This window comes from Sciurus carolinensis, chromosome 1 (assembly GCF_902686445.1).
Source record: "Sciurus carolinensis chromosome 1, mSciCar1.2, whole genome shotgun sequence".
NCBI classification, from domain to species: Eukaryota; Metazoa; Chordata; class Mammalia; order Rodentia; family Sciuridae; genus Sciurus; species Sciurus carolinensis.
Window position 1 is genome coordinate 175,234,720 of NC_062213.1, and position 24,845 is coordinate 175,259,564.

Below are 24,845 nucleotides of genomic sequence, written 5' to 3' on the forward strand. Positions count from 1 at the left end.
GCGCGGCCAGGCCAGGGGTGGCCCTGCCTGGGTGGTCTTCTGCCCCGCCCCCTGCGGCGCCGTTACCTAGCAGCGGATCCGGCTCTCCGCTCCGGGTGATTTGCCTGCCCCTCAGCCAATGGGAGGGCGTCGCCCCGGCCCGCTCCCTTTTTCTGGGACTCCAGCCGCCTTCCCGGCAGTGCAGTCGCCACCTTGAGCGGCGAGGTGCGTCTCAGCCCGCCAGTTCTGCCTGCACGCCAACGCACTTCGGCCGTCCCGAGGGCCTCCGCGCCCCACGCTGCCCCTCTCACAGCCGCCCCTGAGCACCGCACCCCACGGCGTCACCCACGCCCGCGCCTGAGGGCCCACTGAAGCCCCACGCGGGGTCCGGCGGTACAGGGGGCCGGGCTAGCCTATGGGAGCGCCGAGATAACACAGGTTGGGGGCGCCCGCGCCCCCTATCCCCGCCAGCATGGCTCAGCCACCGCCTCTCGGAGAGCTGCCACCTGGCTACATATCCCCAGCTCGACCCACAGCACCTCAGGTGAGTAGAGGGGAAACGAAGAAGGAGGAGTGGGGTCTTTTCTGTCACTGGGGCCTCTGCAGGGTATGATGGCTTTAAATGTCATGTGTCAGTGGCGTTCGTGTTTGAAGACAGGTGAGAACTAGCGTAGTTGTGTCAGTTGTAGGTGTGTAGGTTCACCTCTGTGTCCACATGACTACAGGTGTGTGTGTGTATGTGTATCCTGTTCTCACAAAATGGGTCTATGCGTTCCTCAAGTGTGTGCTACGGGAAGGTAGAGGGGAATGGAGTTAAATCTTAACAACTGAACCTATTTCTGTAGGTGCTCCCTGCCCTAGATCAAGAAGCATGGGCTTGCCAGTGGGTGTATATAAGAGAGAAGGGAAGGTTTTTGTGCTATTACAGTGACACCTGGCTGACCTTTCTCTTTCTGTCCCAGATCCTAGCTGGGAGCCTGAAGACTCCACTCTGGCTTCGTGCTTACTTCCAGGGCCTGCTCTTCTCTCTGGGCTGCGGGATCCAAAAACACTGTGGCAAAGTGCTCTTCCTGGGACTGTTGGCCTTTGGGGCCCTGGCGCTGGGTCTCCGTGTGGCCGTTATTGAGACAGACCTGGAACAGCTCTGGGTAGAAGGTGAGTTATGGACACTGGCTATAGCTGCTTGGGTACATTGAGCCCAAGACAAGAGCAGGGTGAGGAACTGACCACTGAGCCCTAGCCAGCCTGGCCAAGGGTCTGGAGGGGAATCTGTGAGCAGAGCCTGTGCACCTGGGCATGCTGGAACACCTATACCATAGTCTACAGGTAATTTCATCCTTCACTTGGGTATGTTGGATTCATTTATCTGTGATTATGTGTGTGTTTGTTTAACATTTATTGCCAACCTTCTATGTGTATCTTTTTATAGTATAAAGGCAACTAAAATAAGAGCCATCTTTCAGTAGCAAGGAAAATAAAACATATGCTAGGATAACTACATGTACTAAAAGCAGAATATGATTATGATGCGTGAAGAAAGGCAGGGAAGCCAGGCATGGTGGCACGCACCTCTAATCCCAGCAATTTGGAAGACTGAGGCAGGAGGATCTCAATTTCAAGGCCAGCCTGAGCAACTTGGCATGACCCTGTCTCAAAATAAAATTTTTACAAAAGGGCTGAGGATGCAGTTCAGAAATAAAGCACTTTCCCAGCATGCTAAGCCGGGGTTCAGTCCCTAGCACTGCCAAAAACAAACAAACAAACAAAGCAGAGACAGGTCACTTCTGACCAGAAAAGTTAGTACTATAGTTCTAGCTACTCTGGATGCTGAGGCAGGAAGATTGCTTAGGCCCAGAAATTCAAGGCCACTTTGGGGAATATAATGAGATCCTGTCACAAAAGAGAGAGAGAAAGAAAGAGAGAGAAAGAGAAATTTGGATCAGAAGTCTAGGAAACTGAGTAAACTCATCTGGCAGGCCTCTGGGGAGAGGGGTCATACACCCAGGTACCCTGCGACCAGTTAGTGAAGAAGCAGCGCAGACTCTGCCCTTTGAGGTCAAATGGGATCACTTTCTAATGGAAGCATTAGGTAAAAATAATTTCGTATTAATATTTTTAGCATGACTCTTTTCTTTCCTAAGGCCTGGTTTCATGACAACTCTTTGACAGAGTCAAACTCTGCTCTATTCTTCCCTGAGAAATTTGCATTTGTGGGCTCCCCTAGACCTCCCCCAGCCCTGGCCTATGCCCAAGAGCAGGGCCCAGGTTGAAGTCTCACACCCTTGAGTTATTTCAAATGCTGGCAAGTCCTAGGATCCAGAGCAGATGTTTCTCAGAGTCTGCCTGCCTGTTGGTCTCCCACACCCCATCCCCACCCTACTCCTGCTCCTCTGCAGACTCTCATACACTCATACTTTAGGCCAGCCCTGGGGTCCAGAGCAGATGTTTCTGCCTGCTTGCCTGCCCCCAGCCCCAAGATACACATGCACATGCATGCACATACACATACCCCCCACCCACATCACTGCTGCCTGGGTGGTCCCAGATGACTTGGATTTCCTGCCACAACTGAGGCAGTCTCTCTTCTCTTCCTCTTTCTGTTCCCCAGATCTTCTCCCTCTAAACACTGCTTGATCTTCCAAGTTTCATTATCCTCTCTTCTGCCCTCCAGCACAAAAAAGGCTAGTTACTACCAGTTTTTTGCTGGTGTTTGAGGAAGAGTGTTATAAAAGCATGGTAGCCAATGCCTAGACATTTTTATCTCCCCCAGCCCTTTATATTTTTTTATTTTGAGACATGATCTCCCTAAGTCATTGAGGCTAGCCTCAAACTTTCAATCCTCCCGCCTTAGCCTCCCAAGTAGCTGGGATTACAGGTGTACACCACTGTGCCTGACTTTCACTTCTTTTCTTTATTATAAAGATCACTCTATCCTGTATTGGTTGAGGGTGAGGTAAAAGAAGTAATTGTAATGTGATCTTTCTCTATAGATCTGTAGTTGAGCCTTATCTGTAGTTAAGGCTTCTCCTTCAATGCCTAAGCAGTGAGGAGCTGATAAAAGTGAGGACTAGGATATTTTACGTTCTTTCCCCTTTGTCTTATATAAAAAGCAGAGGGCAGCCAGGAGTGGTGATGCATGCCTATAATCCCAGCAGATTGGGAGACTGAGGCAGGAGGATCTCGAGTTCAAAGCCAGCCTCAGCAAAAGCGGGAAGCTAAGCAACTCAGTGAGACCCTCTCTCTAAATAAAAAATACAAAATAGGATTGGGAATTTGGCTCAGTGGTCAAGTGCTCCTGAGTTCAATCCCTAGTACCAAAAAAAAAAAAAAAAAAAAAAAAAAGAAGAGGGAGAAGTAGGACATTGGCTATCAGAGTTCTGAACCAGAGTTCAAGGTTCTTCCCAGTTTTGCCATGGTGAGACTTGGAATGTGACTTGTTCACCTTTCCTGAACGACTTACTTTCTTTTTTCTTTAATAATGGACCCCAGGACCTTGTGCATGCTAGACAAGTGCTCTACCACTGAGCTACACCCTTGGTCCTGGTTAACCTTAAAACTAAAGGGCTCAGAGGAAGATAGTTCTCCAAAATAAAAATCACAGCATGTAGGCCAACTTATATTTACTGGAATGAGACAAAGATAGTTTGAAATTGGAGCTATCAAAGATAAGACATAGGGCTGGAGGTATAACTCAATGGTAGAGCAGTTGCTTGGTATGTATGAGGTCTTGGGTTTGATCTCCAGCAAAGAGTGAGAGAGAAGATAAGGAATATACAGCCAGTCTATTTAGAAGGCAGCGCCTGGCCATGTGTCAATTGAGGGAGCCCCCATCCATCCACTCAAATATCTACAACTAAATCCTTGTGAGACTGCATCAGTTGTCCTCACTCACCTAAATGGTTACTGAACCAATAAATTCTTCCCTTTTAACCACTCTCACAACAAACTCATCCTTTCCACCCTTGTGGTCACACTTTAGTTGAGTCCTTTCTCAATCTCCTGCAAAAAACACTCCTGGTTGTGTCATTTAGATCCTTTTAGCCACATGAAAGAGAAAGAAAGGAAAGGAAGGAAGGAAGAGGGGGAGGGAGGAAGGAAGAAGATTGATTATAACAGGAAGGCTGGCAGCAGAGAAGTTCCAGGGTGGTTAATCCGGCAGCCCAAGGACATCCTCAAGGACCCAGTTTCTTTCTTTCTCCTCTGCCATCTTCAGCTCTTTAGACTTTTGTCCTCAGGCTTATCCTAAGGTGGCTGCTGCAGTGGTAAGAAAAGGAAGTCACCCATCTTGCATCCCTTTTTAAAGTGAAGGAAAAATTTACCACAAACCTCCCAGCTGATCTCCCATTGGGGCACTTTGGCAAAAACTGGGTAGCATCCTATACCTAAATGCTCCCCTTGGCAAAGGCAATGGAATTATGTGATTGGCTTCTTAGATTAACCAGGTTTCACCCTCTGATGCTGGAGAGAAGTTGAAAGGCCTTTCAGGAGATGGCCAGTTAAATCAGTCTGTTAGAAAGGGGAAAGACAGCGGGGTGTGGTGGCGCAAGACTGTGATCCCAGCAGCTCAGAAGGCTGAGCAGGAGGCTCACAGGTTCAAAGCCAGCCTCAGCAACTTAGCGAGGCTATAAGCAACCTAGTGAGACTGTCTCAAAATTTAAAAAAATAAAATGGATTGGGGATGTGACTCAGTGGTTAAGCATGCTTGAGTTTAATCCCTGGCACACACACAAAAAAAAAGAAAGGAAGGAAGGAAGAAGGAAAGGAGGAAGGGAGGTAAAAGATCTGTCAACTTCACCTTCATATCTACCTCCATATGACCCCTCTTGTGATATGTCTAAATCCGACCAAGTCGGTACCCTGCTTAGAGCCCTTCTATCAATTTCTATCAGATTCTGTAGTCTCTAGAATCAAATATAAGCCCCTTAGCACAGATTCTAGGCCCTCCATAATCTGACTCATTCTTCTTGAGCCTTCTTCCCTGAACAGTATGGAAACTCTAAGTCTTTGACAGTTCTCTGAGCATTGTGGGTCCAGAATACCTTTTCTTGACTTCTTCCCTGGGCCAATTCTTACTTGTTAGGTGATGAAAAAGTCAGATCATCTCACATCTCTGCTCAAAACCTACATGATTCCCATTTCACTTAGAGTAAGTCTGAGTCCCTACCACAGCTCAATGGCCCTTATGTGTGAAATTTCTGGACCAGAAATCATGAGAATAAATATTGCAATATTGCTTTCCTCCAAATAGATACCAAATCACACTCCCACAGTGGATTCCTATAAGCCAGCAATAATTGCTAGTAATTTTTTTAACTTTTAGCGGACTTCAGTGGTGCACACTTGTACTCTCAGTGACTAGGGAGGCAGAAGCAGGAAGATTGCAAGTTTGAGGCTAGCCTTGGCAACTTAGTGTGACCCTGTCTCAATTTTTTTTTTTTTTTTTTTTTTTTTTGGTACCAGGGATTGAACTCAGGGGCACTGAACCACATCCCCAGTCCAATTTTTTTTAACTATTATTTTTTATTTATCTTTTAATTTTTTACAGACTGCATTTTGATTGGTTGTACACAATGTAGATTCATACCATTCGTGTAATCGTACATGTACATAAGGTAATGATGTCTGTCTCATTCCACCATTTTTCATAACCCCCCCCACCTCATTTCCTTCAACATAATCTAAAGTTGTCCCATTCTTCTCTCACTACACACCCCCCCATCCCCATTATATATCATTCTCCACTTACCAGGGAAAACATTCGGCCTTTGGTTTTTGGGGATTGGCTTATTTCACTTAGCATGATATTCTCCAGTTCCATCCATTTATTTGCAAATACCATAATATTATTCTTCTTCATGGCTGAATAATATTCCATTGTGTATATATACCAGAGTTTCTTTATCCATTCATCTGTTGAAGGGCATCTAGGTTGGTTCCACAATCTAGCTATTGTGAACTGAGCTGCTATAAACATTGATGTGACTGTGTTACTGTAGTTTGCTGATTTTAAGTCCTTTGGGTATAAACTGAGGAGTGGGATAACTGGGTCAAAAGGTGGGTCCATTCCAAGTTTTCTGAGGATTCTCCATACTGCTTTCCAGAGTGACTGCACCAATTTGCAACTCCACCAGCAATGTAAAAGTGTGCCTTTTTCCCCACATGCACACCAACATCTATTATTGTTTGTGTTCTTGAAAAATAGCCACTCTAATTGGAGTAAGATGAAATCTTAGAGTTGTTTTAATTTGCATTTCTCTAATTACTAGAGATGTTGAACACTTTTTCATATATTTATTAATTGCCTATATGTCTTCTTCTGTAAAGTGTCTGTCCAGTTCCTTGGCCCATTTATTGATTGGGTTCTTTGTATTTTTGGTGTAAAGTTTTGTAAGTTCTTTATAAATTTTGGAGATAAGCGCTCTATCTGAAGTGCGTGTGGAAAAGATTTTCTCCCACTCTATAGGCTCTCTCTTCACATTCTCCCAGTCCATTTTTATATTTTATTTAGAGACAGAGCCTCACTGAGTTGCTTAGGGTCTTGCTAAGTTGCTGAGGCTGACTCTGAACTCATGATCCTCCTGCCTCGGCCTCCTGAGCTGCTGGGATTACAGGCATGTGCCACTGCACCCGTCTCGATTTTTTTAAAACAGGATTGCTCAGTGTCAAAGCACCTCTGGGATCCATCTCCTGTGCCCAAAAAAAAGTATATAATAACTGGTTGCTATTTTAACTTATATTTATAGGATTACCTATCAGATGAACTCCTTTTCCATGTTGGTATTTTCCCTTTTTTAAAGGTACAAAAGTTTTGGGCTGGGGATTGGGGATATAGCTCAGTTGGTAGAGTGCTTGCCTCGCAAGTCCTAGGCCCTGGATTCAATCCCCAGCACTGCCAAAAAAAAAAAAAAGAAAGAAAAGAAAAGGTATAAAAGTTTTCACCAAGTTTGTTGTTGATTTTGATATCCTCCCACCCCTGTTCTATTTCCTCCCTACTTAACCACAGTATTTTCTTTTTCTCTGGTTCTTTCTTACTTTCTCTTCACATCATTTCTCTCGCAGCAACTATTGAATAACAACTCTACATCTGCACCTACTCTGAACTAGGCAGTTTCTTAAGTGCTTTGCCTGTGTTGATTCTAATCTTACCAAGGGAGGCATTGTCCCCACTTCACAGATGAGTAAATTGAGGCTCAGAGAGAATAAGTCATTTGTCCAAGACAAAGAATAAATGTTGGAACCAGGGCTCAAAACCCGGTCTAAATAGAGCCTTTGTTTTCTTCCATATACCCACTGTCTCTTCCTGCCTGACCAGTACATTCTAGTTCATCTGTCCTCATGTCTGTCCCTGGTCAGCTGAGATTCATTTTTCTCTTCCTCACCCCCACTGAGAATTCTTTAGTCTCACTATATATTTTTAACTGTCAGTGTTTCTTTCCTTTGAGTCTCTTCCTTCTCCCATGCCTTCTCGCCCTCAGTCAACCCCCTTACTATAGGAAGCTTATCTAAGCCTCCCTTCTTTCCATCCATGAGGCAGCTCTGGCCTCTGCCTGGTGAGATAAATCCTGCAGTATAGGCCTGGAAACGGAGTGGAGAACAGGGGAGGAAGAAAAGAGTGGGTGGACTGTGGCAGCAGAGGGGAACAGTATGGCTGTGGAAGACTGTATTTGTGCACAGGACCAGGAGTGTGACTCAGGTTGAGGGTCATGAGCATATGGGTAAATCTGAATTGGGAAATTAACAAGGGCTTGGGACTTTCCTGAGTGAGGAGATTATATGGGTTTGAAAAAGAGATTGGGGTATGGTATGATGGTGCATGCCTATAGTCCCAGCAACTCAGGAGGCTGAGGCAGGAGGATCACAAGGTTGAGACCAGCCTCAAGCAACTTAGAGAGGCCCTAAGTAATTTAGCAAGATCTTGTGTCAAAATGAAAAAGGGGGTCGCAGGGAATGTAGCTTAGTGCTTAAGCACCCCTGAGTTTAATCCCCAGTACCCCCCCAAATAAGAGAGAGAGAGAGAGAGAGAGAGAGAGAGAGAGAGAGAGAGAGAGAGAGATTGGGAAACCGGAGGGGAATGGTGCATGTCTGTAATCCCAACTACTTAGGAGGCTGAGGCAGAATAATTGCTTGAGCCCAGGGGTTCAAGGCCAGCCTGGGCAACATAGTGAGACCCTATCTCTTAAAAAAAAAAAAAGTTAAAAAAGAGATTGGGGAACATGATAATCTCAAGTGAGGCTAGAGTCTCAGAGAAGCAGCATGATTAGTCCCTGGAGTAGCAGCAACCAGCAAGAAGAGACTCCAAGACAAGTGGAAGCAGAAGTAGGTCTGAGACCAGACCAAGTCCATAAAACTCCCAGATGTCGGCCCTCACCCTCCTCCAAATCACAGTTAGGTCATATCCCCTCCCAGTGCCCCCACCTTCCCCAGGCCCCAGCATGACTCCTTTGCCAGCGCAATTCCGGACGGGACTTGAGGAATGCTAAGATCAAGGAGACTGAGGCAGGCCTGGCGCTGGGAGATCTGACTCAGGGTCTCTACGAGGAGGCTACGGAAAGGGACCCGAACTCCTCAGCCCACTTTGATTTCACCTCTGCCAGGGCACACGAGCCGAGTCTGTGTACTTCTTGCCTGAGTGGGTGGCAGCATCACACTGAAAGACTAGTCCTCCCTGTCACCTGTGCCACTGTGTGGCCCATCATTACCAGACACCACCATTCCTGCCCCTTCAGAGCAGTTTACAGAAAGGTGTGTGGTGTGATCACTATGCAGGGCAACCCGAACGAGAACCAGCCCTGACCCTAGACCTGATCTTTTAGAAACCCCTCCCTGCTGGCAGCCTCCCTACTGGCCTGTTGTCCCTTCTTGTCCTGCAGACCAGACCAGAGACAATAAGGGTTTCCTTACCAGGATGCTCCTATAACTTGGTCCCAGCTTGTGCTGATTCTCATTTTTAAGTTTCTGCCCCAAACCCACCAACCTGGTTCATGCTTAATCGCTGAACCACACAAGAAATCCATAAAGCTGTGCAGCTAAGGCTTCCCTACTTCCCTAGCAGGACTCAACTCTGAGGAGAGGGGCAGAAGCTTGGGAGTCAGCCAGGGCCATAGCAAGGCCATGGGGAGAAGGCAGGGTCTCTCAGCAATGCGTCTCCCCCTTGTCTGGGAGCCTAGGAGATTAGGAATGTCCAAGGCCCCTTTCCCCAGCTTTCTCTCTTTGCTCGGCAGTGGGAAGCCGGGTGAGCCAAGAGTTGCATTATACCAAGGAGAAGCTGGGGGAGGAGGCTGCATATACCTCCCAGATGTTGATTCAGACTCCACGCCAGGAGGGGGAGAACATCCTCACGCCCGAGGCACTTGGCCTCCACCTCCAGGCAGCCCTCACTGCCAGTAAAGTACAAGTATCACTCTATGGAAAGTGAGTCTGGCCAAGCCCCTGAGCAGCTGGTGGGTAAAGCATGCCGGGGCAGTTCTGGAGGGGGACTCCCCCTTTTCTGCTGATTGCCTGTGCCCCTGGCTAATGTAGGTCCTGGGATCTGAACAAAATCTGCTACAAGTCGGGAGTTCCCCTTATTGAAAATGGAATGATTGAGCGGGTGAGTCTCCTGGGCTGTTCCCGTGGACTGGGCAGAGGTGGGACATTTTCCACAGTGTGGGAAGGCCCAGAGACACTGTGGCAGATATGGGAGTTGGGGTGCAGGTTGGGACCAACCTTGGGAGGATTGCAGAGGGTATCTTACAGACCATGGAGAAAGGAGCCCAGGGAAGGACTGATGTGGCCTGTGGTATCCCTGGCAGATGATTGAGAAGCTGTTTCCATGTGTGATCCTCACCCCACTCGACTGCTTCTGGGAGGGAGCCAAACTCCAAGGGGGCTCTGCCTACTTGCCGTGAGTGCTGGCACAGCCGCTCCTGGGGTACCACTTCATCTCCTGCCAGGGACTTCCCAGGAGAAAGGAGGGATGGGAGTAAGGAGGATGAAAAAACCTGGCCAAGTCCTTGTTACCTCTCAGGCCAGAGCCAAAAGACAGACTGCCCAAGGCTCCACATCCCCCTTCTCCTCAGCTCTAAAGGAAAGGAAGACCTGTCTCATTTAGAAAAAACAGCACGGTTCTCCAAGATCTCAGCAAAGGAGAAAAAAGATCCCCAGAAAGAGACTTTTCTGGGAGGAATTAGGTACCAGCTAAACTGTTGCCTGAGCCAGAAGAAACCTGTTGAATGTAGGTGCCCCTCTGGTTTGTTAGAGCTGAGGGTGTGCAGCTTGGTGCAGATGCAGGGGTGCTTCTTGGGCCCTTCCCATGTACTGAGCACATCTGTCCCGATGTGCTTCTCAGCTCTTTATATCCATCCACAGCTCACTGCGGCAGCCTGGTGGGCTGGTGAGAAGCTCAGCCTTGCACACCCTGCATGGGAAGGACAGATAAGCTCATAAGAGGAGGGTGGGGTGTAGCATGGGTCCACAGCAGCAGCTCAGGTGCTGGGTATTGATCCCTGACGCTCACTAACCATGGGTTCTCCCCAGGGGCCGCCCTGATATCCAGTGGACCAACCTGGACCCAGAGCAACTGCTGGAGGAACTAGGTCCCTTTGTCTCCCTGGAAGGCTTTCGGCAGCTGCTAGACAAGGCACAGGTGGGCCAGGCCTATGTGGGGCGGCCCTGTCTGGATCCTGATGACCTCCACTGCCCACCTAGTGCCCCCAACCATCACAACAGGCAGGTGAGTTCCAACCAGGTCAGCCAGGTCTCTCTCCTGCAGGTGTCCCTCTGTTCTGAAAGAGAGCTGCCCCCACTATTTTCTGGATGTTGCCACCCTGCCCTGGAGTGTCCATCCCCATTCATTTCTCCTAAGACACCCTGAAGTGACATATGAATCCCTTTTCCTTTTTTAAGCCTAAAGCTAGACTTTACCAAAACAGTCTGTACAAGGACACTAAAAACACAGTAACTGAACACAAACATTTCACCTTGTCTCCCATGTGTCTATGCGGCCCTGTGTGGGGTACTTTTTCCAACTCCCCACATAGGTTTTCCATCCCCTCCCAACTGCTTATTTTCAGGACTCTGCTCCCTCTTGTGGCCTCCTATCTGCAGGACACCTAGCCATTTACTCACAGAGTAGGGAAGAGGTTCAAGAGACTAGTTACCTACACTCCAGACCTACTGAGCTCTGGCAGGCGTGGTTCCTGGAGGAACAAGCCCAGGGACACAGTTATCCACAGGCAGGGCCTTGAGCAGTAAACCCTTCTCCTGTCCCCCTCCAGGCTCCCAATGTGGCTCAGGAGCTGAGTGGGGGCTGCCATGGCTTCTCCCACAAATTCATGCATTGGCAGGAGGAATTGCTGTTGGGAGGCATGGTCAGAGACCCCCAAGGACGGCTGCTAAGGTAGAGGCTCCTCCCCTGGGAATTGGTGACGAACCCCATGCATGGGAATCCACTCTATAGCAGGCAGCTCTGGCAAAAGTCTGCTGCATACCCCTACCAGTTGTTTGGGCCACCTCTGACCCCTAGTTCTCCTGTACCCTCACCAGGGCAGAGGCTCTGCAGAGCACCTTCCTGCTGATGAGTCCCCGCCAGCTGTTCGAACACTTCAGGGGCGACTATCAGACACATGACATCGGCTGGAGTGAGGAGCAGGCCAGCAGAGTGCTGCAAACCTGGCAACGGCGCTTCGTGCAGGTAAGCATGGACAAGAACAGGGCAGGGTGCCCTCAGGCCACTCCCTCTTCCCTGCCCTTCAGATCCACCCTGTCTCTCCAGCTGGCTCAGGAGGCCCTGCCTGAGAACGCATCCCAGCAGATCCACGCCTTCTCCCCTACCACCCTGGACGACATCCTGCACGCATTCTCTGAAGTCAGCACGGCCCGTGTGGTGGGAGGCTATCTGCTGATGGTGGGTCAGCCCTAGCACCTTGCTCCACCTCTACCCAGCACCCACCATGGAAGCCCCTGTCTTGAGATTGGACCCTTTTCCCCCACAGCTGGCCTATGCCTGCGTAACCATGCTGCGATGGGACTGTGCCCAGTCTCAGGGTGCCGTGGGCCTTGCTGGGGTGTTGCTGGTGGCCCTGGCAGTGGCCTCTGGCCTTGGGCTCTGCTCCCTGCTTGGCATCACCTTCAATGCTGCCACTACTCAGGTACACCAGGGCTGCAGGGCTGATTTGGGACCATCACCAGACTGCATAGTTCTTCCAGCTGCTCACCTCTCTGCCCCTCCAGGTGCTACCCTTCTTGGCATTGGGCATTGGTGTAGATGACATTTTCCTGCTGGCTCATGCCTTCACAGAGGCTCCTCCTGGTACCCGTCTCCAGGTAAGACCATCCTTCAGCCCAGGCTCACCTGAGGTAGTTCAGCATAATAGTTAAGAGTCTTTAGGCTTGAGTGACATTGGGCTGCTAATTGACCTCTTTGTGCCTCAGCCTCCCCATTAGTGCATAGGGGTAATAATAGTGCTTGTGTCCGAAGGGTTATTGTGAGGATCAGTGAGAATTCAAGGTGAGTGTACATCACATCACACATCCGTGGTACTCAGTAAATGTTAGCCACTGTGGTATTATTGCCCCACCTCTATCATCCAAGTTCTGGAGACTCCCTTTCACTCTACCTTAAAGACCGTGGTCTACCAGGCATGGTGGCGCACACCTATAATCCCAGGGGCTCAGGAGTCTGAGGCAGGGGGATTGCAAGTTCAAAGCCAGCCTCAGCAACTTAGCAAGGCCCTAAGCAACTTAGTGAGAGCAACTTTAATAAAAAAGGCTAGGGATGTGGCTCAGTGGTTAAGCGCCCCTGGCTTCAATCCCTAATCCCCAGGACCAAAGAAAACACACACACACACACAGACATAGTTCCCTCCTTCCAGTGACCTGAGGGCACGTCCCTGCTGTATTCCGGCAGGAGCGCATGGGCGAGTGTCTGCAGCGCACAGGCACCAGTGTTGCCCTCACATCCATCAACAACATGATTGCTTTCTTCATGGCTGCCCTAGTTCCCATCCCCGCACTGCGAGCCTTCTCCCTGCAGGTGAGGCCTCATAAGCAGGCAGGTGGGCTGGGGTGGGCATGGGGCCAGAGGTGTGCTTCATCCAGCCTTCGTCCCTCCTGCCCCCCGCAGGCTGCCATAGTAGTGGGCTGCAACTTCACAGCCGTGATGCTCGTCTTCCCGGCTGTCCTCAGCCTGGACCTGCACCGGCGCCACTGCCAGCGCCTTGATGTGCTCTGCTGCTTCTCTAGGTACTGTGCCTGGGTGCCCACCCCTTTCCTCCCATGACCCACCCCAGCTTGTCCCCTCCTTGGCATTGCAAGGAAGGGACCGACCTGTCATCCACCTTCTCTGCCTCTTCTAGCCCCTGTTCTGCTCGAGTGATTCAGATTCTGCCCCAGGAGCTGGGGGATAGGACAGTGCCAGTGGGCATTGCCCACCTGACCACCACAGTACAAGCTTTCACCCACTGTGAAGCCAGCAGCCAACACGTGGTCACCATCCTGCCTCCCCAAGCCCAGCTGGTACCCCCACCTTCTGATCCACTGAGCTCTGAGCTCTTCAGCCCTGTTGGGTCCACACGGGACCTTCTAGGACAAGAGGAGGGGATAAGGCCAAAGGCAGCCCGCAAGTCCCTACCCTGTGCCCGTTGGAATCTTGCCCATTTCGCCCGCTATCAGTTTGCACCCCTGCTGCTCCAGACACATGCCAAGGTGAGACTGGGTGGGGCAGGGCAGAAGCTTAGTATCTGTGGGCCCCAAGAAGGGCAAAGGGCCTCACCCACTACCTGAGGACTGGAGGACAGCCCTGGGCCTCTGGCTTAGTCGCTGTTTCCCACAGGCCATGGTGCTGATGTTCTTTGGGGCTCTTCTGGGCCTGAGCCTCTATGGAGCCACCTTGGTGCAGGATGGGCTGGCCCTGACAGATGTGGTGCCTCGGGGCACCAAGGAACATGCCTTCCTGAGCGCCCAGCTCAGGTACTTCTCCCTGTACGAAGTAGCCCTGGTGACCCAGGGTGGCTTTGACTACGCTCACTCCCAACGTGCCCTCTTTGATCTGCACCAGCGCTTCAGTTCCCTCAAGGCTGTACTGCCCCCGCCTGCCACCCAGGCACCCCGCACCTGGCTGCACTATTACCGCAACTGGCTACAGGGTGAGAGGCCAGGAGATTGGCAGGGAGTGTTGCTGCAGGGAAAAGCTCCCTCTGACCACAGGCTAACTGTGCCCTAACCTATTCTGTAGGAATCCAGGCTGCATTTGACCAGGACTGGGCTTCTGGGCGCATTACCTACCATTCATACCGTAATGGCTCTGAGGATGGGGCCCTGGCCTACAAGCTGCTCATTCAGACTGGGAATGCCCAGGAGCCTCTGGATTTCAGCCAGGTTGGGAGAGGGCTAGAATGGTCAGGGAGCACAGGGGCTCTAGACCCCATGGCCCAGGCCTTCAGCCCTCTCTGTCTCTACAGCTGACCACAAGAAGGCTGGTGGACAAGGAGGGACTGATTCCACCAGAGCTCTTCTACATGGGGTTAACTGTGTGGGTGAGCAGTGACCCTCTGGGTCTGGCAGCCTCACAGGCCAACTTCTACCCCCCACCTCCTGAATGGCTACATGACAAATATGACACCACTGGGGAGAACCTTCGCAGTGAGTGCTGGGGGAGCTCACCTAGAGCCACAGCCCTGACCCTAAGCCCTGCCCACTGTTCCTGTGCTTACCGTCTGCCTCGCTCTGCCCATTCTCTCCTCTCCTCCACAGTCCCAGCAGCCCAGCCCCTGGAGTTTGCCCAGTTCCCCTTCCTACTGCGTGGCCTCCAGAAGACTGCAGACTTTGTAGAGGCCATCCAGGGGGCCCGGGCAGCATGCACTGAGGCAGGCCAGGCAGGGGTGCACGCCTACCCCAGCGGCTCCCCTTTCCTCTTCTGGGAGCAGTACCTGGGCCTGCGGCGCTGCTTCCTGCTAGCTGTTGGCATCCTGCTGGTGTGCACCTTCCTGGTCTGTGCCCTGCTGCTACTCAACCCCTGGATGGCTGGCCTCATAGTGAGTACCTGCAGGGGTAGGGTCAGAAAGACTTGGTGGCAACTCGCCCTGCCCTATCCAGCCCGACGTTCCTCCTGCCAAGAGCCCCCAGTGAGCCCTGCCCTCCCCAGGTGCTGGTCCTGGCAATGATGACTGTGGAACTCTTTGGTATCATGGGTTTCCTGGGCATCAAGCTGAGTGCCATCCCTGTGGTGATCCTCGTGGCCTCTGTAGGAATTGGTGTCGAGTTCACAGTCCACGTGGCTCTGGTGAGCACAGGCAATGGGGGAGGGACGGGCCGCTGACTCAGTATTCAACAAACATGTTTCGAGCACCTCTGTGCTAGGCACTTATTTAAGAATCAGAGCTGGGCCAGGCTCGGTGGCACAAGTTTGTAATCCCAGCTACTCGGGAGGCTGAGGCAGGAGGATTGAAAGTTCAAAGCCAGCCTGGGCAACTTAGCAAGACCTTGTTGTCTCAAAATAAAATAATGAAAAGGGCCAGGGACACAGCTTAGGGAAAGAACACTTGTCTAGAATAGAAGAGACCCTGTGTTCATTCCCCAGCAGGAAGGGGGAAGAAAACCCACAGATACTAGAACCAAGGAGGGCACAGGCCTCTCTCAAAGTCGTGCATTCTCTGGCAGACAAATGAGCCCCGACCAAGTGGAAGTACCAACACAAGCCCAGCCAGGCCCACAAACAACTCCCTTCGTTTTACCCCCACATAACCCCATCATTACCCACATAACCCCATTATTACTCTGATTATAAGAATGATATATGCTCTTTGAACAGGACAAAAGGGCTGGGGATGTAGTTTAGTGATGGAACGCTTGCCTAGCACAAGTTTGGTCCTGGGTTCAGTCTCCAGTAACCCCCCAAAAAGCCAGTGTGCAGAACAATTCCAAGAAGGAATTCAAAATCCTATGAAGTGCCACCGTAAGAAGTGACATCACCTTAGTGTCCCTTCTTTTCAAGTAGGAGTTGAAAAGGGCCAGTTAGTAAATATTTCAGACTTGATGGGCCATAGGGAATGTTGAAATTCTGCCATCATAGTACAAATGCAGCCATAGACAACAGTGTATTGATGAACAGGTATGGCACTGTTTCAACAAAACTTAATTTACAAGACACAGGTGACAGACTGTAATGTGCCCACCCTATTCTAGACATCTCTTAGTGTCACCAGACACATCTATGCAGTGTTACCTGAATGGACTCATGCTTCCAGACCACTTCCATGAGCTCAGTTCACATGGTCTTCAGTGGGCAAGGGCATAGGTGAACCCCGAGAACACATGAGAGTAGTTGAGGACACGGATGAGCTGGCCATGGTTGGCAGAGTAGGAGCTCTGAGACCACTCTGTTCCCCCAGGGTTTCCTGACCACCCAGGGTAGCCGGAACCTGCGGGCTGCCCATGCCCTTGAGCACACATTTGCCCCTGTGACTGATGGGGCCGTCTCCACGTTGCTGGGCTTGCTCATGCTTGCTGGTTCCAACTTTGACTTCATCATAAGGTACTGCTGGGCTCTGGAGAAGGTGGGATCGCCTGCAGTGGTCAGGCCCTGCCCTGCCCTGCTGACTCCTTACCTCCACCAGGTACTTCTTCGTGGTGCTGACAGTGCTCACACTCTTGGGTCTCCTCCATGGACTCGTGCTGCTACCTGTGCTACTGTCCATCCTGGGCCCCCCACCAGAGGTGACCACTCCCTCCCTTTGCTCCCAGCCCCAGAGTCAGGGTCAGGACAAGCATAAGAAAGGACAAATTACTAAATGTCTCCAGAATTCAACAGATAGGGCCCAGCTCACAAGGGCCCTCCCAAAATGTGCCACCAGCTAAAAGGGTAGTAGCATCTACCTTTCCTCCAACACCACACTCCTGCTCCTTAGCCCTTCCTTGGATCCAGAACAAGTGCAGGGTTTGCCCCAGGCCTTGATAACTTGGCACTTGTGGGCCCTCATAATCTACTAGCGACCAACGAGGATCCAGCTTACCAACAATCACTTTGATCACCAGATAGGTGCGGAGGACTTTGCAGCCCCAGTACCCCTGGACTCACTGTTACTGGTATCTTCCCTACAGGTAGTACAGATGTATAAGGAGAGCCCACAGGTCCTGAGTCCTGCAACTCCACGGGGAGGCACACTCAGATGGGGGGTGACTCCCACCCTGCCACAGAACTTTGCCAGAGTGACTACCTCCATGACTGTGGCCTTGCACCCACCCCCACTACCTGGTGCCTATATCCACCCAACCTCTACCGAGCCCATATGGTCTCCTGCTGTCACCCCAGCTGCCAACAGCTCTGCCACTGAGTGAAGAAGCAGCTGAAGGACAGAGATCCTACCTGGGCCACATGAAATCACTGGGAAGCAGTGGTTGGGGTTCTGAATGCAGGATGGACCCCTGGAGGGCCCTGCTGCTGCTGTCTGCATCCCCTCCCTGACTCGGCCATCACAGACCTCCCTGATACCCATATAGAACAGCCACCCCTAGGCTGACAGCAGCCCAGCCACTGGTGCTCCTCTGTACCTATAGCTGCTGGGTAGGGAGGAAAGCCAGCACTTCCGGCTGCAGTGTAGCCCTTTCCCCCTCCTACCCAACACTGCTGCCCTCCCAGCAAGCCTGAGGGATCTTCAAGCACACTTTGCCAGTTGTGTCTCACTACTTGTTGACTCCAGGTAGGCTCCTCTACATTCCTGCTCACCTCCTACCACATAAATTATTTATATGAAGATTTTTATTTTTGTAGTATATATAGATATTAGCTGTTCTAAAAGTTTTATTTTTAAAGAGTGAAATATATTCTCTATGAACTCATCTCAAATGACTATGGTCCTTGTGATAGCTTTCTATTGCTATGACAAAATACCTGAGGAAATCAACTTAAAAGAGGAAAGATTTATTTTGGCTCATGGTTTCAGAGGTTTCAGTCCATGGTTGGCCCACTCACTTGTAGGCCTGTAGTAAGGCGGAACATCATGGTGGTACAAATATGAAGTAGAAGAGGTTGTGTATTTCATGGTGACCCAGAAGCAGAAATAGCAAAAGAGGAAGGGTCAGGGGGGCAAGTATACCCTTCAAGGGAAGACCTTGCTACAACCTACTACTTCCTCTGATGAGGCACAACCCCACTTTTGTGTGTGCGTTTGTGTGTGTGTGTGTGTGTGTGTGTGTGTGTGTGTGTGGTGCTGGGGTTGAACCCAGGGCCTCATGTATCCTAAGCAAGTGATCCTCCTGCTTCAGCCTCTTAAGTAACTGGGATTACAGGTATGTACCCCCACACCCAGCCCAAAGACCCCACTTCTGAATACTGCCACATTGGGCACCAAGCCTTCAACACAAACTTTTGAGGGACATTTCAAATCCAAACCATTTAACATCCTGCCCTTTGCCCCTAAAGACTTATGTCCATCTCAACACAATATGCCTTTGATTCATCTCCAAGTGTTCCCATAGTCTTAACAGTTCCAGCATTGCTCAAAAGTTCAGTCTCTGACACTCAAGGGCAAACTCATAGCTGTGAGTCCCTTGAAATCAAAAAGTATGTTACCTAACTTTATGATACAATGGCATCATGTAAACATTTCCATCCCAAAAGGGAGGAATTGGAAATTAGGAAGAGGAATCAGACCAAAGTGAAATGAGGCAAATATTAAGTCATACAGTTCCATGTCTGGCATCTAGGGCACAAAGTGGCATGATGTGAGTGCCAAAGGACTTGGGCAGCCTCTCCCTTATAACCTTGCTGGCTTACAAAGATACTTTATTGGGTTCTCTCCACTCACTGCCCATAGTTTCCCTTTCCTGCCATCTCTAACTTCCTGGGATCTCCATTGCAGCTTTGACTCCGTTGTTAAACAGCTTCATGCATCACCCTATCAGAGGCTGCTCTTTCCAGGTTTTCTTTTGAAATCTTGCAGGGGCCTCTATGACCCCTTAACTCTGCATTCTGCATGCCTGAAAAAAATAGCACAGGACCGTGTCAAGGTCTGTGACTGACTGGAGCAGACCCAGGCCTTTTTGTACTATGGGTGCAGCAGCCTCTGAATGCCTGGGTGGCTGATCATGAAGAAATGAGTCCCAAGGAACAAATTCCCTACATGGCCCTGTTCCAGCAGGACTCCGTTGGTTATTCTCAAAGTAAAGTTAAACAAGCTTACACTTACTCCCTTGAGCCTGTGTTGCCTGAGATGCCTTCAAGGCAGCTCTCCTATTGCCTCAGGGTCAGTAATGGTGTTAATCTCTTTAGCGACCACACACTTCTTAACTACAATTTTATGTGTGCTTTTTTTTTTTTTTTTTTTTTTTTTTGGGTGCTGGGGATCAAACCCAGGGCCTTGTGCTTACAAGGCAAGCACTCTACTGACTGAGCTATCTCCCCAGCCCCTTAAGTGTGCTTCTTTTCTGGCTGAATATGAGTTTTTCAAATCTTTCCATTGTGCTTTTTGCTCCCTGTAAATCTGGCAAAAAGCAACAGCAATACCCATGTCACAGCCTGAACACTGTCCTCCCTTGAAAGGGCCTCTGCCTGAATAATCAGCCCATCATTTTATTTTTTATTTTTTTTTAGTTGTTGATGGACCTTTATTTTCATTTATTTATTTATATTTGGTGCTGAGAATTGAACCCAGTGCCTCACACATGCTAGGCAAGTGCTCTTCCACTGAGCTACAACCCCAGCCCCAAACCCATCATTTTTAAAAAATATTTTTAGTTGTGGATGGATACAATGCCTTTATTTTATTTATTTTTTAATGTGGTGCTTAGACTCAAACCCAGTGCCTCACATGTGCTTAGGCAAGCATGCTACCACTGAGCTCCAACCCCAGTCCTACTCCCTCATTTTTAAATTCAATCTCACACAAAGTCTCAGGGCATGAACAAAATGTAGACAAAGTCTTTGCCAAAATGTAACAGGCATGGCCTTTGGTCTAATTTCCAATGGAGTACTCATTCCCTTCTGAAATTTGAGGGGAACAGCCTTTATTCTTCATATTCCTATCAGCATTCTGGCCTTCTGAGCTCCCAGAAGAATCACCTATCACCAGGTATGGTGGCACATACTTGTAGTCCCAGTGTCTCGGGAGCCTGAGGCAGGAGGATTGAAAATTTAAGACCAGCCTCATCACTTTAGCAAGGCCCTAAGTAACTTAGTGAGACACTGTCTCAAAATAAAAAATAAAAGGGCTGGGGATGTGATTCAGTGGTTAAGTTACCAAAAAATAATATTTTTGGTGCCAAGTTGTACTGTGTGGTTTTTCAGAGAAATCATTTTCCAACCCTGCCCACCTCTCCACACTCATTTCTCACCTTCCTGCATCATTAGCATGTGGGGCAGGGGTAGAGGGGCAAAGCCACATCCAGTAAAGTCACCAGAAGTTATCAGGCAAGTAGCCATCAAAGCTGAGCTGGGGAAACAGGACCTAAGAAAATGTTTTAGGCGGTTTGTGAGCTGGGGGATAGGAGCCAGGGCCTAGAGCAATCTTCAAGGCAGAGCCTCTGTATGCCAGCAGTCAGCCTGACAGCAAGGATATTTGATCACCAGCTAGCTAGATGCGTGAACTATCAAGTTTAGGTGCTAGCAACAATCAGAAGTTTAGGTGTGTTGTGAAGGTTAATCAGCCCCATTATACAGGGACCTTGAAGAGTCTGGATGCACCCCTGGGCTAGAGTACAGAGCCTCACCCAGCAGGGCTCAGGATCTCTTATTGCCCTTCTCAGAACACTTATCCCTGAGCTGATCCACATATAAACCCTGGATTCCAACCACAAACTCAGCAGGAATGATCCCATCCAAGAATACTGCCTTCTAGCACTCCACCCAAAACCAGAAAACTATGTTCTGACCAAAAGTTATAAACATGAACACACACACACACACACACACACACACACACACACAGCCTACTGCAGATGAATCAACACCAGAAGCGAGGTGATGGGGAGAAGCAGTCGGCTTAGAACCTAGTGCAGGACATATCCTTCATGTCCAAGGAATGAAGGCCAGATATGGATCCAGTAGTGTTTAAGTCACTAGGGAGGGACTTTTGAGTGAAGCAGAGACGGCTCACCGGGCCAGAATAGTGTAAAAGACATCAGCCCACTGTGCTATTAACCAGCTGAAAAATCTGGACAAGTTGACTAACTTTACTGATCGTGAGCCTCAGCAGAAGATTAGAGCCTATTTTGTCTTGCACACGCTAGGCAAAAACGCTACCACTGAGCTATATACCTCAGCCCCATTCAGATTTTTTTTCCCCATACTGAGGATTGAACCCAAGGCCTCACACGAGATAGGCAAGGGCTCCAGTACTCCACCATGAACCATACCCCCAAGGCTTTTGTTTTATTTATTTATATTTATTTATTCATTCATTCCCATCCTCGGTACTGGGAATTGAACCCAGGGGAACTTACTACTGAGCTACACCCCCAACCCTTTTTATTTCTCGTTTTCAAGCCAGGCTGGGCTTGTACTTCCATTCTTTCTGCTTTAGTCCGCCCAGTAGCTGGGATTACAGGTGTGTAATCCTGCCTGGCTCTTTTCAGGATCCCCAGCCCCAGGCACCCCGGCATGGGGATTGAACCCAGGGGTGCTTAACCACTGAGCCACAGACCCCAGCCTCCATAATTTTGCATTCTCCATCCCTCTGCCTAGAGCACTGTCCCATCTCCCCTTAACCAAACCCTCAACCTTTTTTTTTTTTTTTTTTTTTTTTTTTTTGCGGTGCTGGGGATCGAACCCAGGGCCTTGTGCTTGCAAGGCCGACTTAGCTATCTCCTCAGCCCCTTAACCATCTTTCAAAATGAATTGGATATCATCTTCTCCAGGAGGAGTGGTAATGTGCTTCCCACTGCCCTTGAGCGCGATGCTTGGCTGTTTTAGCTACTGTTTCCCTAGCACTGGGGGTTCCCTGCGGGTAAGAAACAAGAGAACGGAATCCTAACGATTGGGACTATCAATTTACCATTCCCATCTCCCCGTGAGGGAGTTGACACCAAGCACCTGTAACCGGCGGGAAACGCCCGCACCTCTCCGGGCAGATGAGTGCGGTCCCAGGCAGACCACAGAGAAGACAGAGAGTGAGAGCAGACCCGCAGGGCCCTCGGTGGCGCAGGTGGCCCTATCAGGTCCCACAGCTGTTACCCGTACCAGCCCGGAGCTGCCTCAATTTGCATACCCATGGTGCACCAGGAGAAGACAGCTTCGCGATGCTTAAGTTCCATCCCCGAGGGGTCCTCTCCACAATTGTAGGACGCGATGCCTGTGGGAAATATACGTATATAAAATAAACTGCAGCCACGAAGCGCGTGCAGCGCAGGCACTGAACAACCATAACTGATTTAAGTGTTGTGTCTTTCTGGGAGATTGGAAGCTGTACCTTGCTTATGCTCTAGTTTCTCTTCAGATCGTATAAATCTTTCGCCTTTTACTAAAGATTTCCGTGGGGAGGAACAATTACGAGTTATCAACCAATTTTTTTAAAGTCTCACCCTGTGAGGCTTCATTTGAGAGTTGAAAAAAACAGGATTTTTTGGTTTTTTTTTTTTTTTAAGCTTATCTTTCTGCTTAGTATTGCGTTTATTCTTGTGATTTAGGCTGTCCTTCACTTGAGTTTTTTTTCGCTTTGGGTTACACACACACACAAATAATTGTGGGTTTTTTCCCACCATTTTTACTGACAAGGGGTGTTTTGTTTGTTTGAGGTGATCTGAATAAAGGTGTTTCTACCTGACTCCTCCATCTATTGCCAGGGGGTAAATACCTGTAGGACTCTTTGGAGAAGCAAGACTTCCCACAAGGTGTTTTCCTTTTTTTTTTTTTAAAAAAAAGGAGGTCTACTGGTTTCCAAGGCTGGCTTTTGACTCCCGGGTGCTAATGATCCTCCTGCCTCAGCCTCCTAAGTAGTTGGGGACCATAGGTGCCTCCCATACTTGACTGAGGGCTTTTCTAATGGAACCAAGCATTACAACAGTTGAGTAAATAACAATTCCAGACGGATTACATATAATCTCGAGGAAGTGTTTTGATAGTTTGGACAGTCTAAAAAAAAGTTGGATGTCCCAAGGTCTTAGTCCTATAAGGGAGCTTATCTATTTCCCCCGCTTTAAGTAAATACTATCTAATAGCTTTAACCCCAAAATGTATAGCCATCAGCAGATTGTTGACTCTTAACTTCAAAGCATATATTTCATCCATTCACATTTTATCACCTCCACTGCCACCACCCTAGTCCAAGATCTCTTGCTGGATTATTGCATTTAGCCACCAAAGCAAAGACTTTCCTTCTAGATCAGAAAGTTCACTGGAATGAACTGACAGATTAAATAGGAGAAAAGATAGCAAATTTATAAAAGCACACAATTGATAATTAATGTGGGTCACAGGAGTGAGATTGCCCAAATAACCCAATGAAGTCCAGATATTACTATACGTTTCTTCATAGGGGAAGGAGAGATGAATGTGATAGTTTTGAGGGGTAAATGATTATTAGGAGAATTAAGAGACCTGAAGACAGAAATTCGCTTGTAAAATGACTCTCTAGATCATTCACTTATTTATTTTTGCAGTGCTGGGAGTGGAACCCAGAGCCTGGTACGTTAGCCAAGCATGCTACCACCGACCTGCAACCTCAGATCTGCTTTAGAATTCCAGCCAGAGGGACAGAAGTTACCATGAAACAAAGTCTCATCAGGCACAGTTACATTTCTCAGCCATTTGTGATAGATGAGATTTCAGGGTTGGGATGGAAGGCAAATATCTTTTCCTTTCTGGGGCCTGGTACTCTTTCATTGAGCTACATCACAGTTTGGGGGGTCTAGTCTTATGACCCTAAGAGTTTATCAGAGTACAGCCTCTTCCAGCACCTGTTAACTTTGAAGGGTCTTTAGTTCAAAATACTCAACAAATTCTTCACTTGTGCAACCATCACTGAAGCAGCTAAGTCCAGATGAAGTTCAATCTCTTTATGACTTTTGACCTAAGCAAGAGCCAAAAAAGGCATTTCTCTTTAAAAAAAAAAAAAAAAAAAATTAAATTTTGTAGTTGTAGATGCACAGCATGCCTTTATTTGCTTTTCTTTTCTTTTTTTTTTTTTTTTTTTTTTTTTTGTGCTGGGGATCGAACCCAGGGCTTTGTGTTTGCAAGGCAAGCACTCTACCGACTGAGCTATCTCCCCAGCCCCTGCTTTTTTTTTTTTTTTTTGTATGTGGTGCTAAGGATGGGACCCAGTGCCTCACATGTGCCAGGCCAGTGTTCTGCCACTGAGCCCCAGCCCCAGCCCATTAAAGGCATTTCAATGCATCTTCACACATTCAGATTATCTTCTCCCTCTTTCCAAGGAACTGAGACAGAAGTACAATGTTTGATCTCCACCCATCTGAAAGGATGAGAAAATTCAGGTTGTATGAGGACACTGTAAATAAAGGTCAGCAGATTGGCAAAGCAGTCCAAATTTTCAGAAGGAAATATACTATAAACCTTGAACAGGTGCAGTGGGAAAAGACTAATGGCACAACTGTCCGCGTGGGCATCCACTCCAGCAAAGCTAAAACTAGACACGAAGACCGCAAAAAGATCCTAGCACAGAAAGCCAAATTTCAGCAAGTAGAAAAGGAAAAGGGCAAACGTAAGGAGGGAACAATCGAGAAGATGCAGGAATAAAGTAATCTTAGGACTTTGATTACAAACTGCTGAAGTGGTCGCGGCGCGGTCGCGGGCCGGAAGGCGTTCCAGCTGCTCTTTCCTGGTTTGCGAGGGTTAAGCGTTAAGCACCACGAGGTATTTAGCCAACTGGCAACCATGAGTGAATGGATGAAGAACCCCTTAGAATGGGAAGACTACATTTTCAAAAAAGTCAGAGTGCTGG

At 48.9% G+C, this 24,845-nt stretch overlaps 2 protein-coding genes and 1 non-coding gene across 20 annotated transcripts in view; 2 read left to right on the plus strand and 1 right to left on the minus strand.

Moving 5' to 3' along the window:
- Nucleotides 1-129: 129 nt before the first annotated feature.
- Ptch2 (patched 2) lies at nucleotides 130-23,719 on the plus strand. Of its 10 annotated transcripts, XR_007107595.1 has the most exons (23): nucleotides 134-523; nucleotides 942-1,134; nucleotides 9,201-9,390; nucleotides 9,499-9,568; nucleotides 9,771-9,862; nucleotides 10,495-10,690; nucleotides 11,235-11,356; nucleotides 11,503-11,650; nucleotides 11,732-11,863; nucleotides 11,952-12,107; nucleotides 12,190-12,282; nucleotides 12,866-12,991; nucleotides 13,082-13,200; nucleotides 13,314-13,662; nucleotides 13,790-14,102; nucleotides 14,192-14,334; nucleotides 14,418-14,598; nucleotides 14,710-14,990; nucleotides 15,101-15,238; nucleotides 16,347-16,489; nucleotides 16,572-16,671; nucleotides 17,056-17,654; nucleotides 23,548-23,719. XR_007107595.1 is itself a non-coding variant. In XM_047542945.1 (22 exons), the coding sequence occupies exons 1-22, from the start codon at nucleotides 452-454 to the stop codon at nucleotides 17,290-17,292; spliced, it is 3,369 nt and encodes a 1,122-aa protein (XP_047398901.1). In that variant the 5' UTR covers nucleotides 133-451; the 3' UTR covers nucleotides 17,293-17,793. The 10 variants fall into 10 exon arrangements, 8 of the variants coding, with proteins under 8 accessions (XP_047398947.1, XP_047398932.1, XP_047398901.1 ...); XM_047542945.1 differs by lacking the exon at nucleotides 23,548-23,719 and having other exon boundaries at nucleotides 133-523; nucleotides 14,015-14,102; nucleotides 17,056-17,793; XM_047542938.1 differs by lacking the exon at nucleotides 23,548-23,719 and having other exon boundaries at nucleotides 17,056-17,793.
- Nucleotides 6,517-24,845, minus strand: part of Btbd19 (BTB domain containing 19) — a 34,785-nt gene continuing 16,456 nt past the window's right edge. For 3 of the 9 annotated variants that reach the window (XM_047543045.1, XM_047543037.1, XM_047543018.1), the window contains 2 exons: nucleotides 22,158-22,241; nucleotides 6,517-6,666 (listed from right to left, as the gene is read on the minus strand). In XM_047543045.1, the coding sequence (XP_047399001.1) occupies nucleotides 6,547-6,666; nucleotides 22,158-22,241 (204 nt within the window). In that variant the 3' untranslated portion in view covers nucleotides 6,517-6,546. Of the gene's footprint in view, nucleotides 6,667-10,152; nucleotides 10,376-12,173; nucleotides 12,311-21,799; nucleotides 22,242-24,845 lie in introns of those variants that run through there. The other 6 variants (XM_047543067.1, XM_047543058.1, XR_007107602.1 and 3 more) reach the window with 5 other exon arrangements.
- On the plus strand, nucleotides 22,366-22,482 carry LOC124968931 (U5 spliceosomal RNA). The gene has a single exon (XR_007105890.1). It is a non-coding gene; the product is annotated as a U5 spliceosomal RNA (small nuclear RNA).